The sequence below is a fragment of the Rana temporaria genome, chromosome 3, assembly GCF_905171775.1.
Source record: "Rana temporaria chromosome 3, aRanTem1.1, whole genome shotgun sequence".
In the NCBI taxonomy this organism is placed as follows: domain Eukaryota; kingdom Metazoa; phylum Chordata; class Amphibia; order Anura; family Ranidae; genus Rana; species Rana temporaria.
The window spans coordinates 494658165-494677039 of NC_053491.1; the positions used below are offsets into that span (position 1 = coordinate 494658165).

At 42.8% G+C, this 18875-nt stretch overlaps 1 protein-coding gene across 1 annotated transcript in view; it reads left to right on the plus strand.

Annotated features, from left to right (window-relative positions):
* LOC120930827 (NACHT, LRR and PYD domains-containing protein 3-like) overlaps positions 1 to 18875 on the plus strand; it is a 77169-nt gene that overhangs the window by 45773 nt on the left and 12521 nt on the right. The window contains exon 7 of the mRNA XM_040342007.1: positions 9412 to 9531. Coding sequence (XP_040197941.1) covers positions 9412 to 9531 — 120 coding nt within the window. The remainder of the gene's footprint in view (positions 1 to 9411; positions 9532 to 18875) is intronic.

The following is an 18875-nucleotide window of genomic DNA, read 5'->3' on the forward strand; positions in this document are numbered from 1 at the left end:
ATCCATCCAGCGATTCCCCCTGCAATGTCCCCGTCCACCCCATCCTGTGATCTCCCCATCCCATCCATCCTGCGATTCCCCTGCAATGTCCCCGTCCACCCCCCATCCCATCCTGCAATCTCCCCATCCCATCCATCCTGCGATCCTCCTGCAATGTCCCCGTTCATCCCCCATCCCATCCTGCGATCACCCCATCTCAGCCATCCAGCGATCCCCCTGCAATGTCTCTGTCCACCCGACATCCCATCCTGCGATCTCCCCATCCCAGCCATCCCCCTGCAATGTCTCTGTCCACCCCCCATCCTGCGATCTCCCCATCCCAGCCATCCCCCTGCAATGTCTCTGTCCACCCCCCATCCTGCGATCTCCTCATCCCAGCCTTCTTGCTATCCCCCTGCAATGTCCTCGTCCACCCCCCATCCCATCCTGTGATCTCCCCATCCCAGCCATCCTTCGATCCCCCTGCAACGTCTCCATCCACCCCCCCATCCCATCCTGCGATCTCCCCATCACAGCCTTCCTGCGATCCCCTGCAATGTCCCCGTCCACCCCCCATCCCATATTGCGATCTCCCCATCCCAGCCATCCTGTGATCCCCCTGCAATGTCCCTATCCCATCCGGAGATCCCCCCATCCCAGCCATCCTCTGCGATCCCCCCTGAGACAAGCCCCCTGGCCCCTTATTACTAACCCTAAACTCCCCCCCCCGCTCAACAACTTTAATCCCAAGTGTCCCTCATTCTGAACTCCACAAGTTGGGAGGTATGGACATGGCTGTTGTCTTAATTGCTGTGTTTAAGTCACTGCGACAAAAGAAAACACTTCCTGCACTTGGGTGATTCTTGTGTTCTGTTCCCACATGAAGGCGAATGAAGGTATAACTGATAATAGCTGTGTGACTTCTTTCCTTCGTATCCAAGCAGTGGGGCAGACAGGACCGGCAGATGTTCAGGTTAGATGGATCCAGACTCAGACATGAAGATGAAATCAGCGTGGGTTTATTCAATCCAGATAAGACAACAAACGGTGATACAATACTGTTCTGTAGTAGTGGTATCAATGCTGACTTGTTAGAATATGTCCTGAGGCTAGCTGCTGTGGCTGCTGAGCTGCTGCTGAGCTGCTGCTAACTACTGCTGACTTCTGCGTGACTTCTGCGTGGTCAAAAACTGATGCCTTCTCGAGCCCAAAAATGTGGAGTGTCTAGTCACACAGCCATGAGGAGATACTGAAATGGCTGCCCCCAGTGAAGAGACCTGCCCAGCAAGAGTCCACGCCTCTGAATACAAAAAACTTTACTAACCAAAACAGAGAAGTGTGTGGCATGCAAATTCTGGCCAGCAGATGGCAGCAGTGAAAGAAATGCATGAAAACAAACATGGAGAAATACAAATTAAGAATGCAATGTACAAATAACTATAAGGAGAACAGCACACTCCCCGTCTGAAATTTACGTAAGGAGATTTCACTATGACGAATGTCCCTAAAAATATAATACAACCCGTAACAAAGAACATGTGAAATGCAATAAACATGACATAGTGGGTTGGCTGACCCATAGCGGGTAAAACTGTGAAGTTCGAGTTCAGTCCTTTTTCATCCTTCAGGAACGTTCTCGATGGGTAATATTAGAATGAGTTCGTTAATCGGCCTTGCAAAAGTTTTAAGCTCACCCTTCCTGAAGATCTTCAGCTCCACCTTTCGGACCTTGCCATCCTTGCTAGGAAGAACCTTTGTAATTAGTCCCATAGGCCAGGTGATCCTTTCGGTTTGTTACTCCTTCATCAATACGAGGTCTCCTTCTTTCAAGTTTGGTTTTTGATGTTGCCATTTCCTCCTTCCTTGAAGAATATTGAGATACTCTTTACGCCATCTGTTCCAGAAGTAATCTGCTAGGTGTTGTACACGTTTCCAGTGTTTTTGGTAGATCTTCCCATGGGTAAATTCTCCACTAGGCGTGAGCATATTGTCAGTTTTTTGGGTAAGTAGAATAGCCGGAGACAGTATGGCTGGTGTTTCAGGATCCATAGATACTGGCACAAGGGGTCTTGAATTGATGATAGCTGAAACTTCAGCAAGAAGAGTGACGAGAGTCTTGTGTGTAAGTCTTGAAGAGTTTACATCCATCAACATAGAATTTAAGATGTTGCGTGAGATCCCGATCATTCTCTCCCAGGAACCCCCCATGTGGGAACTATGAGGAGGATTAAAAGTCCAGGTGCAACCTTTCTCCGCCAACTGATCTTGGATAGGCTTAGTGTCGATGTTCAGTTCTCTACAGGCGCCGATGAAGTTACTTCCCTGGTCTGACCTCAACTGTTTCACTGGTCCTCTGATGGCGAAGAACCGTCTTAAGGCATTAATGAGGCTGGATGTGTCCATAGATTCTATCACCTCTATATGAACGGCTCGTACACTCATGCAAGTAAATAGCACTACCCAACGTTTACTGTTTGCGTGACCACCACGGGTTCTACGTGCGGACACCATCCATGGTCCAAAGATGTCTAGGCCAGTGTAGGTGAAGGGCGGCTCTGTGCATAGTCTATCCGCGGACAAGTCGGCCATTTGTTGGTGTAGCTGTTTTCCTCTGGCTTTACGACAGTGCACACAGTCATGCAGTAGTTGGGCTACACGTTTCTTCATACCTATAATCCAAAGACCCGCAGACCTTAACTTGCCCTCAGTGATTTGTCTGCCCTGGTGTTCAGTCTTTTTGTGGTAATGTCTGATCAGCAACGTGGTGATATGATGTTTGCTGGGAATAATGACAGGATTTTGCTCCGCGACTCCTAGGTGGGCTTGATTCAAACGACCACCGACTCTGAGCAGGCCAAAACTGTCCATAATTGGGTTTAAGTTTGCAAGGGGACTTTTTATAGGAATCTGCTGTCTGTTGTTCAAGCACTTCCATTCTACGTTAAATTCCTGCTGCTGGACATGACGTATTATGAGAGACTCGCTATGAGAAATGTCCTCAGCAGAGAATGGTTTATGGCAGACGTGCCAACCATGACAATCTTTATCTTTCTGAGTATTGTGATAACATCTGGCAATGTGCACTAACCTTGCAATGGTTCTGACAAGTCTCATCCAACTGGAGAAATGTTCAAAACTATGACAGTCAAGCCTGGAGGTCTGCTTTGTTTCAGTGACTAATGCGCAAACTTTGGCGCGGATTTCTGGATCATTATCCGGATCCTGGATGCTGTAAACTTCCTGTTCACATTTGTCTGCCCGTCCTAGCAGAAACTCTGGGCCTGTAAGCCAAGTAGATTTAGCAAAGGAACCCACAGACGTAGGCCTGGTGGCGTGATCTGCTGGATTAAGTTCAGATGGTATGACAATGTGTTCTCTCGTCTCAGGCTTGCTGTCCATGGTGCGCTGAAGAGAGTTAGATCTGGATGGCGCTTGCTCCTGATTGTCCGGGAGTCTTACTCTGGTGGTTCCGTAGGGTAATGGAGAAACCCAGTGATTGGTTTCGTCTTTAAAAAACTCTCTGTCTTCTTCCGATAAGGCTACCTTATCATCATCCTTGGTTGTGCGAAAGACTGATCTCCCCAAGTCGTCAGCAAAGAGGGGAGAAATGATGTCAGGTGGTTGTACGAGGTCTGGAGACTTCTCTTTCACTTCATAGTGATGAGGACACGGCTTAATATAAGTTGTGCGTCCGTCTCCACGCACGTACGTTTTGAAGGAGTCGATTTCTGGTTGATCCAGGCATACATTTCCTATGACTACCCATCCCAGGTCCAGCCTCTGGGCATATGGTGCGTAGTCAGGACCATTACACTGTTGGCGCACCTTGTGCACCCTTAGATTGTCTCTGCCAAGCAGGAGTAGAATCTCAGCATTGTTGTCCATAGGTGGGATAAAGTTGGCTAGGTGCCTTAGGTGCGGTTGGTGAAACGCAGCTTCTGGGGTAGGAATCTCATCCCTATGGTTGGGTATTTGATCGCATTCAATCAGTGTTGGTAGGGGTATTTCTGTATTCCCACTGATGGGGGAAGCAATGAATCCTTGCGCCCTCCTGCCGCTAGTCTCTATGCGGCCTGAGCAGGTGTTTAAGATGTAGGGTTCTGATGGTCCCTTTATCCCAAAGGCTTCAAAGAATTTAGGTCCTGCTAGGGACCGGTTGCTTTGGTCATCGATGATGGCAGACATTTTTACTGCCTTTTCTGGTAGTCCCTCTGGATAGACCTTGATTAGGCATATTCGGGCACAACATTTCTCACCCTGGCCCTCGCCACATACTTCCAAACATGAGCAGGAAACAGCGGCGGCTGCGTTAGCGTGGTTCTGGGGCTCCCCGCCATGACTTGGAGCGGGACTGGTGGTGACGACAGCTAGTGAGTCTCTGGGCAGTGGAACTGGGTGCATAGCCGAGGCATGTCTTTCACTATGACACTCCTTACACTTGACGATGGATCTACAGTCCTTAGCCATGTGCTCCAATGAAGCGCAGCATCTGAAACATACCCCAAGCTCGCTGAGGACCTTCTTGCGCTCCTGTATGGGTTTGGATCTAAACCCTCTGCATTTGTTCAGTGAGTGTGGTTTTTTATGAATGGGACATTCACGATTGAAGGACTTGTCTCCTGATGAGGTATTGTACTGTTTACCCGTGGGTGCTGCATAAGATGGTAGGTTAGTCTTTCTAACACTCACGCTGCTCTTAAAGTCTCTGTGTTTATGCATGACACTTTCATACCATGGTGATGGTGTCGCTGGAGCTGTAGTGTTGAACTCCAGGAAATCGAGGCTGGGGTCATTCCTCATCTGGGACTGTTCATCAATGAATCTGCAGAAATGAATAAATGGGGGAAAGGTGACGTCATGCCCCCTTTTGTACCTTGAGACTGATGTCGCCCACTTTTCTTGCAGACTGTATGGTAGTTTCACGACAATTGGGTTCACTCCATGGGCTGTATCCAGGTAGCATAGCCCGGTCAGACGAGGTTCTCTTTTGGCAAGCTCTAGTTCCATGAGCAGGTCACTCAAATCCTGAAGCTTATGGACGTCCTTAAGATTGATCTTTGGAATGTTCTGCAATCTCTTAAATAGGGCCTTCTCTATAGCTTCTGCACTGCCAAAGGTACGTTCGAGTCTCTGCCAGGCAGCAGCGAGACCTGCTTCTGCTTGTCCCACATAGACAGTTCTGAGGCTCTTGATGCGATTTGTGGAGCTTGGGCCCAGCCATGTGATCAGGAGGTTGAGCTCCTTCTCTGCGTCTAGTTTGAGGTTGGCAATGGTGGCCTTGAAAGTTGCCTTCCAAGCTCTGTAGCTCTCTGCACGGTCATCAAATTTTGAGAGACTTGTGTTAATTAGCTCTCTGCTCGCCATAATCCTGGCCAACTCAGACATATCTGATTTCTCACTGCTTGTTGCCACGACAACCTGTGGTGCCGCCGGGAGCGTGTAGGCTTTGCGGCGTGAAAGGGTGAGAGGCATCCAGGTAGAATGATGCTGCTGCAGGGTTGAGCTGTGATCTAGTCTCTGTAGATCGTGAGGACTGCTGCTTGAGCTGTGGAGGTAGGCCAGGAAACGCCTGATGGCCCTTTTTGTAGTTTCGTAATAACTGTCCTTGAGAAGGCACATCTGGGTGAACACCATCAGATTTCTCGGGTGCTGTAAGTGACAATGGCACTGTAGGTGGAGATGACTTTGAGGTTTCGGCGTTGTCAGCTTTGATGGTACTGCATACTGGGGGTGATGCAGATAATTGTTTCAGCACATAGTCGCTGGTGCGGTAAGCTGAATCTTCTACCTCCTGTGGTAGCGAGCAGACTGGATCAAGACCTTGGCTTAATGCTTGCTCAAGTAGTCTTACTTTAGCTAATGCAACTTCCTCTTCCATCTCTGATTCAAGAATCTTTATTCGAGCCTCTGCTTCTGCGTCTGCCCTCTTGGCCTCTGCTTCTGCCCTCTTGGCCTCTGCTTCTGCGTCTGCCCTCTTGGCCTCTGCTTCTGCGTCTGCCCTCTTGGCCTCTGCTTCTGCGTTCTTGGCTTCTGCGTCTGCCCTCTTGGCCTGTGCTTCTGCTTTTGCCAGAGCTTCCTTTTCAGTGAAGGAACGTCTGGCTTTGAATTGCTCTGCATTCATGCGGGCCTCTAGTAGTCTGTCGCTTAGGGTTGAGCTTCTTGAGCACGATGATCTGTATGACCGAGAGGAATGTTTGGATGAATTTGATCTGTGTGATCTAGTTTCCTGCAAATGGGAGATGCGGAGTTCCGCTTTATCTTTAGCAAGCAGCACCATGGTGTCTCTTTGAATGTCTATAGATTCTGCCTTGCTCAGTTCTGAAAGGGCTTCATCATTATTAACGTTTTTTTAGAAAGGTTATATACCTTGTGAACAGTCTCTTGTATCCTTCATGAGCTGTGTTCAGCCGCCTGATGCCAACTTGTAAGCTTGAGGTATCACCAGAGGATTTAAGTCCTGACATGAGGGAGGAAACTCGCTCCCATAGCTCTTCCAGGTTATCGCATAGCTCATCTTTTGTGGTTTGATAGTTTTCCCTGACCTTTGTCGGTTTGAGGGAGCGTCTTGGTCGCCCGACTTGGTCTGCTGGAAGTGTGGGTTCTGCTTCCTGTACTTCTTGGTGATCAGTATCAGGCTGCATTAGCTCTGTTTCATCACTGGGGAACTGTGCAAGGTCCTTTTTGTCCATTTTGATTTAAGGTGCGCTGTCTCTTTAAGAAAATAAACTTTTGAATTGGGGGCTGAAAATTGCAGTGCGCCTTGGCTGGGGCACTCTGGCAAGGTTCCTCAGGTGTTTTAAGTGATTTGCGGGGGTTAGGTTAGAGAGGGACCCCGTGTGCATTAACAGTTCTGCTATGCGAGCAAAGGTTGATATGGGATATAGAAAACGGCTTGATGAGTTGTGGAGGGCTTTCAGGCAACAGTAAAGATACTGTGGACATGCGGTGCTTGCCCTGAGACTTGTGGAACATGCACTGTAGCCGGGCAGATTCGCTGCAGATGGGCCTGTTACAAGGGAGATTCCTTAGTGTGGTAACTCTGAGGGAATCTGTGACTGGGTGTGGACATTAAGGCAGTTTTTGACTGTTCTGTTCCCACATGAAGGCGAATGAAGGTATAACTGATAATAGCTGTGTGACTTCTTACCTTCGTATCCAAGCAGTGGGGCAGACAGGACCGGCAGATGTTCAGGTTAGATGGATCCAGACTCAGACATGAAGATGAAATCAGCGTGGGTTTATTCAATCCAGATAAGACAACAAACGGTGATACAATACTGTTCTGTAGTAGTGGTATCAATGCTGACTTGTTAGAATATGTCCTGAGGCTAGCTGCTGTGGCTGCTGAGCTGCTGCTGAGCTGCTGCTAACTACTGCTGACTTCTGCGTGACTTCTGCGTGACTTCTGCGTGGTCAAAAACTGATGCCTTCTCTAGCCCAAAAATGTGGAGTGTCTAGTCACACAGCCATGAGGAGATACTGAAATGGCTGCCCCCAGTGAAGAGACCTGCCCAGCAAGAGTCCACGCCTCTGAATACAAAAAAATTTACTAACCAAAACAGAGAAGTGTGTGGCATGCAAATTCTGGCCAGCAGATGGCAGCAGTGAAAGAAATGCATGAAAACAAACATGGAGAAATACAAATTAAGAATGCAATGTACAAATAACTATAAGGAGAACAGCACATCTTGTGCTGCACGACTCCCATAGACTTCAATGTAAAATCCCCAGAAAGTCGCACATTTGTCTGAATCTTTAAGACTTTGCTGTGACTTCTGAGGCTTCTTTACCCCTCACCTCTCCTCCCTGGTCATCCTCGCTGCCTGAAATCTTCCTCCCATCACATCCCAGTCACACCTGAGTGCAGCGGAAACGCACATTCCCACCTCCATTATTTGTGTATTTTTTATGTGTAAGCACACATTGTGTATAGGGAGCCCATTCACTGGAATGTTCTGCCCGACATGCAACAAACACCCCAAAGTAGCTCAAGAATCTTCTCAGTCATAGAGTGTCATGCATCTTGGCAGCAAAACATGCGTCTGATATCTGTGAGTGGGGGTCATTAATAATTATCCGACATTCATATCTGTGTGTTTCTGAATATGAGGAACCCACACAGACAATGTGCGCTTTTTCATACGTCTATGAAATGCACAGCAACGCACGCCACACATGCGCAGATGTAAATGAATGACAACGCAGGTGCAATGTGCCTTGCTGTGCGGTCTTGTGGTCTGCCATGCATTTCATAATGTGCAAATGAATAATAACACAAGTACGACGCACATTTATGAAACGCACAGCAAAGCATTTTCTTGCAGGTTGCTGTGCAGTTGGAAATGCACAGATGTGAATGAATGGTAACGCATTTACAACTGCTGGCGACCCGCAAGAAAATGCATGCTTTGCTACATGTTTTGTGTAGCAATGCTCATCACATTTCCGTTTTATTAATTTGCATCTGCACATTTCTGAACGCACAGCAACCTGCAGGAAAACGCATGCTTTGCCACACATTTTGGAAACATGCGTCGTGCTTGGCTCGCCATTTTTGCAGTACAAGCGTGATGGACGGTCACATCGCATTTCTGAAACGTGCGGCAAAGCACACAATTTCTGTGGTTGATGTGCATTCAGAATCATGCAGATGTAAATGCAGCCTGATTGTTAATGACGCCCCAATCACGGTTATCGTGTGACAAAACACGCTATAAACACGGATCCATCAAAGTCACATAGGAATGCTTCTCAGTAAAGTCACTTTGAAGTCACACCTGGTCGCTGGGAAGTTGTAGAGAAAAGTCAGGCTGGAAGTCGCTGCGACTTTCATGTTGTGCTGTGTGAACCAGAGCTAAATGGTGGTTCCCACATATCACCTTCTACACAACTTCTGGGAACAATCACATCATTTACATCATATTAACCCTTTCCCTGCCCCCAATTATACCATTTATCACACAGAACATTTGGAGGGAAAGCTTAGTGTTCAGAGATGTGGGGGAGGGAAATAATACTAGGGGTGTGACATCATCATTCCAACATTGGAGGAGCCAATTGTCTGCAGAAGTGGGCGGAGATGGGAATATCTGGACTGCATTTTATATCTGGAACCAAAGTGGTGTTCCAGGATTCTCCAGAAGCTGTTGATGATTGGAGACCCCTGTGTAGGAAGGCCGGAGACCCCGTATACATATCAGGGGCCTCCTTTTAAGTTTTGTCTGGAGTGTGACTTCAAAGACCACGCATAGCCACCAATGATAAGTCCTCATCAGGTCCAGTATGAGACGGTAGAGCCAGAGGGAAGGCAGCCATGTGGAAGGGAAATGTTGGGTGTTACATTGTTATTCTTGGTGTCAGAGGTCATACATTCTTGGTGGTAATTATTATCTCATTATTGGATTTTAGATTTGTGGGTTGTACTATTTCCAGTAAAGATTGTCTGGGAGAGGACAAAGCAGAAGAAGAAGATTCCTCCTCTTCAGGATATGAAAGGAAGTCTGATTCTCTTTCCTTTCTGATGAACTCGGAGAGTAAAATTCAGGAATTACGGTAAGAGAAATGTGTGATCTGCAGTGATGGGGAAATGTGACGTCTTGTGATTGTTCCCGTCTCTCAGGCCACGTACACACGGTCGGTCCAAACCGATGAGAATGGACCGAAGTTTCAGTTTCATCGTCCCAAACCGACTGTGTGTACGCCCCATCGGTCTGTTTTTCCTTCGGACCAAAATTTTAAAACTTTAAAATCGAACCGATGGACCGCTGACCGATCGGTCCAAACCGATGGTTAGTACACAAAAGCATCGGTTCAAAACCCGCGCATGCTCAGAATCAAGTCGACGCATGCTTGGAAGCATTGGAACTTCGTTTTTTTTCAGCACGTCGTTGTGTTTTACGTCACCGCGTTCTGACCCGATCGGATTTTGAACTGATGTGTGTACACACATCAACCATCTAGTCACTTCAGCGGTGAACCGATGAAAACGGTCCGTTGGACCATTCTCATCGGATGAACCGGTCGTGTGTACAGTGTTTCCTTCTATCTCTGGGTGTCCTCCATCCTCACCCATGTAGAATCTTCCATCACCTGTCCTCTTCTCATGTCTTCTCCTCTCTCTGAGGGAATCTTTCTCTTTGTAATCTCATCCATGGGATTTGGGGTTCCCCTTATAGTAGAACAGTGACCAGGCTCTGTACACATGGAATGACCCTTCATATTCCTAATGTAGCGCCCCCCTACTTTCAGTACGGGCACTACACTAAAATTAGTGGGGAATGGGAGGGTTAAATTACTCCCATTCACAAATTATGGAAATTTAGGCTGCTGCCATTTCCAGAATTTGTCCTGTAGGTCAGTCTGCGCTCCAGGGGTGTCACCCCTGGGTGGCAGTTGGCGCTAGAGGGATTCTGGGGGACCCACCTTTTTCCAGCAGCCAATCAGAGGAGTTTCTCCCTCGTTGGGCATGCTGGGAGGGGGGATATATCTGTGGCAGCCGCTTTTGGCGGGTTGTTTTTGCAGGGCCCAAGTTCCAGGTGTGGTACCCACCTTCAGGGTACGCGCATCCATGGGCCCCACCACCGCATCCTGCCAGGCTGAGGTCGGGCATTATGCAGAGCCTCACCCTGACATTGAAAGGGGCCCCAGCGACTTGCTGGGTCCCAACCTTCTGCTGAGAGGATCCTAAGCTGGGAGCTGTGCGGTGGGGATTGGCTCGGGAATACCTAGAACTAGAGGTTGTCCTGGAGACCTAGACGAACCATCGGGGATCCGGTCACCACACCGTATGACAGGTATGCTGAAACTGTCAGTGGGTGACATTGATTGAACTAACTGGGAGGATTCGCTCCAACTGATTTCACAAATCCTAAATTGTCCAGCCTGTGGCAGAGGCCCTGAGTCAGGTCTGTGGCAGAGGTCTGTTTCCTCCCAGTGATCTACAAGTGGCGCTCCAGCTGCCAGGCCTGAGAAAACTGCCTGGCCGGGGGCACTTTACCCACCCTGATTGGATGGCAAATAATTGAGCTACACCATTGCTGAGAGCAGGCTCGCTCTCTCCTGAAATCCAAGGCCTGATACTAAAGTTCCTCTACGCTCATCAACCTTTCCCTATCGTGTGTCATGTTGATGTTGGCCAGTTTGGGCCCTTGGATTAAAGCATTGAAACTGAATTGGTGTCTGGACACTTGCTCTTTATTCACACTCACAGAAGTCACCCCAAGTCAAGAAGGTAACTTGGAAAGCCGGTCCCAAACTAACCAGCGGCTCCTTCGGGGGTAGCGCTACACTAACAAGCAGGAAATAGGATGGAATAGAAACCCTTAGGACTCGCTCACACATATTATGATGATGAAGAAGGAAGCAATGCTCAGTAACACTTCTATGACATTAATGATGTGTCTTCATTGTGTTTTATGAAGCTCTGAAAAACACTATGAGAAATTGAGAATGCGTATAAATGTCCGGGGGAGGGGTTGCTATTCTAGTGGGAGAGCCTAAAGGGGAAGTGATGTAGAGGAAATGATCTCCTCTGATATGTGGATTTCTAATATATTACAATAATTATATAAAATGAAAACCAGCCGCCATGTCATCATACTCACTATCGCTCTCCTGCCCCCTGGAGGACAGATTTCCCGGTCTGAGGATAATACCCGCTTGGTGACTTGTTACCAGATCTGTTTTATTTGTATGTGTCACAATAGCTTGGATACTCGGGTCATTAATAGTTTATTAATAATAACATGTAATATATCCTCACATAGAATCACAATATATCCATGTAAGAATGCACAGAGCGGCCGGCGAACCTCCTCTCCTTCATAACAGTATAGCAGCGGCTCTCCTAGTGTATCTGAGAGGCGTGATGACGTCTTCACCTTACACGTTACGCCCTAGGCGGGGCTTCATCATGTATATTTGTGTTGTTTGTTTAAAATGTGTAAATATTAACACTTTTAAGTTTAGGGAGTCTCACTTCTGGCGCTGCACAGCTATCTTTATATCTATCCTGTAAGGAAGGTGTCACTGCACATCACCAATCATAAGTGGCCGACCACAAAGTAGTTTTATGTACATAGTCTGCTAAAGTTTGGGTGGTCTCACTCCTCATAATGCAATATTGAACACTTTGAAGATATCTTACTTATATTGTTTTTTATAACATTGTAACATTCCGAGTCCCACACGGCTGTTCTGTACAACCAGAAGTGACTGGAGCTGCTCTGTCCTACTTCTCTATTATTTCCCAGTGCATTCTGGGATACCGGAGCCTCCGCTGTCTGTCCTCCAATGCCCAGCTATTATTGGACATCACCATGAAATGAATGGAGGCGACTGACAAGCGTGGATGTCTCATGACAGCGACATGCTGCTTCATTTTAACACGACACAACGCTACCGCTCCTGTGTGACCAGCACTGTGTGGCTGCCATTGTAATATTCATGGCAGGCATGGAAGGGCGGTTATGAGGCTTTAGAAATGCTGAATAAATGTCACATAATCACATGGTACTAGCACACATGTGACCGAGACCTCACTGACCTCTGTAGCTACAGACACCATGGATCAATTCATCCTAAATTTTTACACAATATCCAGTGAGGTCCCTCCGGTGGGGTTCAGCAATCTGCTCCCCCCTCCTCCTCCTCTGAGTCAGTTAGTTATGAAGGGAAATTACAGCTTGAGCTACTGAGTGTTAGATTTTAAATGTATTGATATTATGTTATAAAGGTCTCTGAATCATTGATTTAAACATGGTAGCATTTGAAGGTTTGTTAAAGACAAACGAAGGTCAATGTAGGATAACAGAACAGCTGTATGGTGTAGCCATATCTATTCTTGAAGTCCTACGTCAAGGATAGGGGAGGAGATGATACTTAAATATACATAAGCGAGCGTTAGAGCTCATCGCAACCTTCTTTGGAAATGACCATTGTGCTTAGTTAGCTGTTAAACTGTATAAGAACACATGATGACATAGTAAGTTAGGATTCCTGGGTCTCCCGGCCCGACAGGAGAGATGGGGGGAGGGAAGGGACCCTCTCCCAAGCAAGAGAGATCAAATCATCTTAACCTCTATTTCCTCCTTCTGTAACTTTGTGATGCCTACCTGCCATGATGTCTGTAACAACGTAACAATGTAAGCATAAACTGTCTATTTGCTGTCATATCGTTGAAGAATAAACCATCATATAATGAAGTTATGTCTGAATATTTTGGAACCGAGAACACGGCCTGAGAAGGGAGAGGTTTTTTGACACATCGCATGACACATGTTAGAGGCATAAGTCCTCTCTGCTCTATCTCTGTCTCATCTCCCCCTGCCCCCGGCATCTAACAATGGCGGACGCCAGCCAGACTGGTAATTTTTTTTCCTAAAGCCTTGACAAGGGGGAAATGAAGAAATGAAGTCAAAGATGTTCTTTCAAGTCTTGAAGAAAAATACGACCAAATGAACCTAGAAGCAAAAAGGCGTTTGTGTTCCATCAGATGAGAGAAGGCTCAAAAACACAGGGTGAGTTTTTACGCTGTCTTGTTTTCTCACCTGTCAGAATGCTTGTAGCTTACGAGCAGAAGAAAAAAAAAAACCTTACACAGGGCTACTGAGCCACAGCTATTTTGGACAGAAGGTTTCAAGATATCATGCAAAATCCATCGAGGACTTTTCTGGTTATGGAGAAAAATCGTAGACGTTTACGTACGTGAAAGATGCTGCCAAGAAGATTCTAAAAAAGGTGAGAAGTCTCACAGAAGAAGTGTTGAAATAGAATCTAAAGCTTCACATTATTTTCACAGGCCACCATTTATACACAGGCAGATGTATTTTGGTTGAGCTAGTTTGAAAGTCGGGATTTTGATGTTTGAACTGTCCAAGAATACACTATACATTATACATTCCTTTTGCTACACAAAAAGGAGAAAGACATTATTTTTACGCACGCATCTTTACATTTGTTTACTTGAGGCTACTTTACGGCTTAAATAAACAGTTACACTAACACGTGAGCCAAAGAAAAAGAAGCGGGCCAGAGGAAAAAGACAAGGGGCCAGATTCACAAAAGAGATACGATGGAGTATCTCAGATACACCATCGTATCTCGGATTTTTTCTGGTCCTATCTATGCACCTGATTCATAGAATCAGATACGCATAGATAGGGCTGAGATCCGACAGTGTCACACTGTGTTACACTGTCGGATCTTTTTTTTTATTTAAAAATGGCGCCGGGGGCGTTCCCGCTGATTTACACTGAATAATATGTAAATCAGCGAGATACGCGAAATTCACGAACGTACGCGGACCCGACGCTGTGTTCTTACGTCGTTTCCGTAGCGGTTTTCCGTCGTATACTTACCCTTTCTAAAAGCAGGGGTAAGTATTGTTAAGTATGGCCGTCGTTCCCGCGTCGATTTTGAATTTTCCTACGTCGTTTGCGTACGCCGATTCACGAACACGCGCGTCGCAAGTCCCGCTCACGTCGCAACCACTGACGTCCTATTGACGTCAGTGGGAGCAATGCACGCCGGGAAATTCCCCGGACGACGCATGCGTATTTAAATCGGCGCGGGAGCGCGCCTGATTTAAATATGACACTCCCCTAGCCGCGTAAATTTGAATTCCGCTGGGGGAGTTAGGATCCGCCGTCGCAAGTTTGGAGGTAAGTGTGTTGTGAATTTGACACTTTCCTCACAAACTTGCGAGGGCGGATCTTAATTCACATAGGTTACACGGATCTAAAGATCCGCTAACCTTTGTGAATCTGGCCCAAGAACTGTTAGAAAATGAATTCTTCAAAGAAAATAAGGACATTATTCTTCCAAAAATAAAGCAACGTATGAAGATACAGCAACATGAAAATGCAACAAGAAAAGTCACCAAAGACAGTCAATGTAACAAACGAAAGAAACTAAAGAAGACAAAGTTAAAGGACATTGCATCTCTTGTTTTTTAAGTGCACAGGAAAATCATTCTAAACAAGGGGTAAATATGTTTTTTTATATAAGTGGTTTAACATGGGATGGTTAATCTCAAGGTTCAGAAGTATATCTCAGTAATATTCGGGAATTGATATATATATATATATATATATATATATATATATATATATATATATATGCAATGCCATCATGTAAACAGTAGTGGGGTAATTAATTAATTAATTAATACCAGAGTGTAAGAAGTTCTTTAATAAGGAAATTAAGTTTAATGCTGCATATATATGTTCGGGAATATTTTAGCCTAAAACAACAGAAATGTGTTATTGCATGTCATTCAAAGCACATACAGGGGCAGAAGTTTAAGGAAAAACTATTGATTAAGATTATGTAAGAACTGTATAAAATTCAGTTAATGGTAAACAACAAGGTATTTAGTATTTAACAAAAATCCTACAGATTTGGTTGTAGAAAATAATAAGGATTGAGCATTTTTTATAAAAGATTCCAAACTTGGGTTTGGTTATTTAATTAAAGGTAGTAAATTGTTCTAAATTACTAAAGTTTACCCAGGAAAAATATTAAAATATGAAAGTTTTGTTCAATCTAAAAATAGCAAATATTGAAGAGAAAACTATTGTTAAAAGTTTTTGAGAAATTTAGTATTTCTGATAAACAGTTGGTTGGAGTAATTTTCTCGGGGAGACGCAGGTCGGTTCATGCGAAGGGGCCAATCTGGGTTTCATGAGATTGTTCCACTAATTTTTTGTCATTATTATAATCAAAAGTCATATTATAACGTTATGTACATGATTTTTAGCAGATGTACAAACCAAATATGCTTTAAAATTTTTAAAAAAGGTTAAAAATTTTAAAAACGATAAAATGAGATTGGTTAGACAAATTGTATAGTGAATGGTAGCCAAGACTGACAGTGACAGATCTTTCTTTGGAAGTGTGTCATTAACAGAGAAATGGAGGTCGAGTTACTAAGCAGATGGTCAGTCATGACAAGAGTTTTTCAACTCTATGGATATAAACACATTTTAAGTGTTTAAACTTTTTTCAGAAATCTGAAATAAAGGTGCATGGTTGGAAAAAATATTTAATAAGGTATTACTAAGTACTAACTAAAGTAATTGTTTTAAAAAAACACGTGGATTTTGCACCATTTGTTTTGATAAAACTAAAGGTGTTATTTTTAAACATGAAGTGTCAACACAAGGCTTTGATTAAGCTTTTGTCTGAGTGACAACTGGATGTAAAGCCAGTTGAAATGGGACATTGAAGCTAAAATTATGCAGTGTAAAAAGCCACAATTATGCAAGTAAGTCATGCAAAAGTTACTTTATCAATTTTTCAGTGGATATTTATTGGGAGGAATCCATTTGTATCTATATACAGTATATGTATGTATATTTATATTGGCACAGATGAAACTTTCTGAATATCTGTCTATACTGAAAAAAATGATCTTAAGACTTGTTTGTTTAGCAGTCAGAGTGACAGGGCATGTGTGGTGCAATTAACCATACTGTACAAGTCGGTTCAGAAAATAAACTTAACATGATTTAAGTTTCTTTCTGAAATAAAGTATTTAGGAAAGCCCAACCTAAATGTTCTATTGCAAAATTAAAGCAATTATAAGTAAAGTATAGTAAAGAAAAGTACAATAATATGGTAAAATATTACTTTTACAAAATATAATTAGTCACAGAATAAAAAGGGGGACGATTAAAATTTTGTCTCAGTACAGACTGATAATGAAGATAAAATTAATTGTAAAAATAATTGATTCCAACAATAATGGATAGAATTATTTTTAAATGAACATATTTATTTTTGCATATCCAGGTACCTGACAGATTGACTGACAAATTGATTAGTTGATTTTTTGTTTAAGCTAATGAAAGAAATTTCGAACTACTCATTATTAGAGCATTTTTGTCATCAAACTTCTTGAATATTGTTTTATTATGTTTATAGAGCAATTCAAAGGCAAAGAGTGATCTGATACTATAAAGTATTGAGAATATTGCAATCTGTGTAGATTGAGTATATTAGATTTTTTCACCTGCTGAAGGAGTATACAAGTATGTTTTTTCCTTTTTAGTTAATTTTTGATAAAATTAATTGAGGTAATTCTAGGAAAATTAATATATTTTTAATGAAAACTAAGTTATAAATTTTGTCACATTCCATTGGGGTTTGTTTTCAAACCATGGAATCAGATAATGATTTTTCCATTTTTATAGGACAGGTGATGAAGGACATGTATGCAATTTTATTATTTGATAAAGTTATTGTTTCTTATCATCTTTAGTACCCTGATATTATAGAACACTACAATAGGATTTTAAAGTCTAAATAGGGTAAGATGATTCAAGAAAAGGTAAATACTAAGTGACTTATTTACCTGTTATATTTTTGGTTTAAAACCTTTTCTAAAGTAAGGATTGGTTACATTTTTTGAGTTAATGACAGGATGGAGAATGTCTGTTCTTCTATGTTTTTTTAAAATTAGCATATGTAGTTATTTGCAATCTGTTGAATAGGACAAAGTATAAGTATAGGAATTTCAGAAGTTTGTTCACAAAATACGGCTAGGCCTTTGCTAAATTTGAATAGAAATTATGTTTTGAATAAGATTTGTACTTTTTATGAGTATGTTTCATAATTTATTCCAGTAGCTAAAGTTGGATGGATAGTTTGTTATTACAAGAATGTATAACAAAGTATACATTGGAAGTATTAATATAGTTAAACATACAAGCTTGTGTGGAAGAAAAGGATTTGAAAGTATCTAAACAGAATTATTGTTGAATTAAATAATACGGAACATTGGAAAAAATAATTAAAAGAAAGAGTTGCTTGCTGGTCATGGATAGATAAATAAACTATATGGATAGATAAATAAATTAGATAAATAAATAAAATAAAATAAATAGATTAAAAAGATAGAAAATAAATAGAAAGAAAGATAGAATATATAAAAATATGACAATCAAATAATGGGAAAGTTATGTTTTTATGTATCCACAAACAAATAGATTATGTATTATGTTTATAATTGTTCAGTGTCTAGGATAATGTATAAAAAACTAATAAATTTGGTTATTGAAATTTCAAAAGAAATGAAAAAATTGTATTTATTAATTAATAATAAATATTATAGAGTAATATAATTTGATACATCAAATATATTTATTTCTTCTTTATGATAAAATAGTTATATGATATGGTTGAAGTTATAAGAAGTAAAATTTATGAAGGTAAAGGAAGAAATTTTAATATTACATAATTTAGATGAAGAATACATTTTTTTTTTATTAATAATATAATAATTTATAATTTCTTAAAGGAATGAAATGGTTAAATATTTCACAGGAATATCGCAGAATTTTGGAAAAAGTTTATGTACAATATCTGAAATGTTAAATTGTATTGTTTGTATTGGAAAAAAAGTGAATCAGAAACCTTTATTATTTAAGATGAATGCACTTATTTTGTTTGTTAATTACAGTGCATTAAGGGGAAATTGTTAGATTTTAAATGTATTGATATTATGTTATAAAGGTCTCTGAATCATTGATTTAAACATGGTAGCATTTGAAGGTTTGTTAAAGACAAACGAAGGTCAATGTAGGATAACAGAACAGCTGGTATGGTGTAGGCCATAACTATTCTTGAAGTCCTACGTCAAGGATAGGGGAGGAGATGATACTTAAATATACATAAGCGAGCGTTAGAGCTCATCGCAACCTTCTTTGGAAACGAGCCAATTGTGCTTAGTTAGCTGTTAAACTTGTATAAGAACACATGATGAGCATAGTAAGTTAGGATTTCCTGGGTCTCCCGGCCCGACAGGAGAGATGGGGGGAGGGATGGGACCCTCTCCCAAGCAAGAGAGACCAAATCATCTTAACATCTATTTCCTCCTTCTGTAACTTTGTGATGCC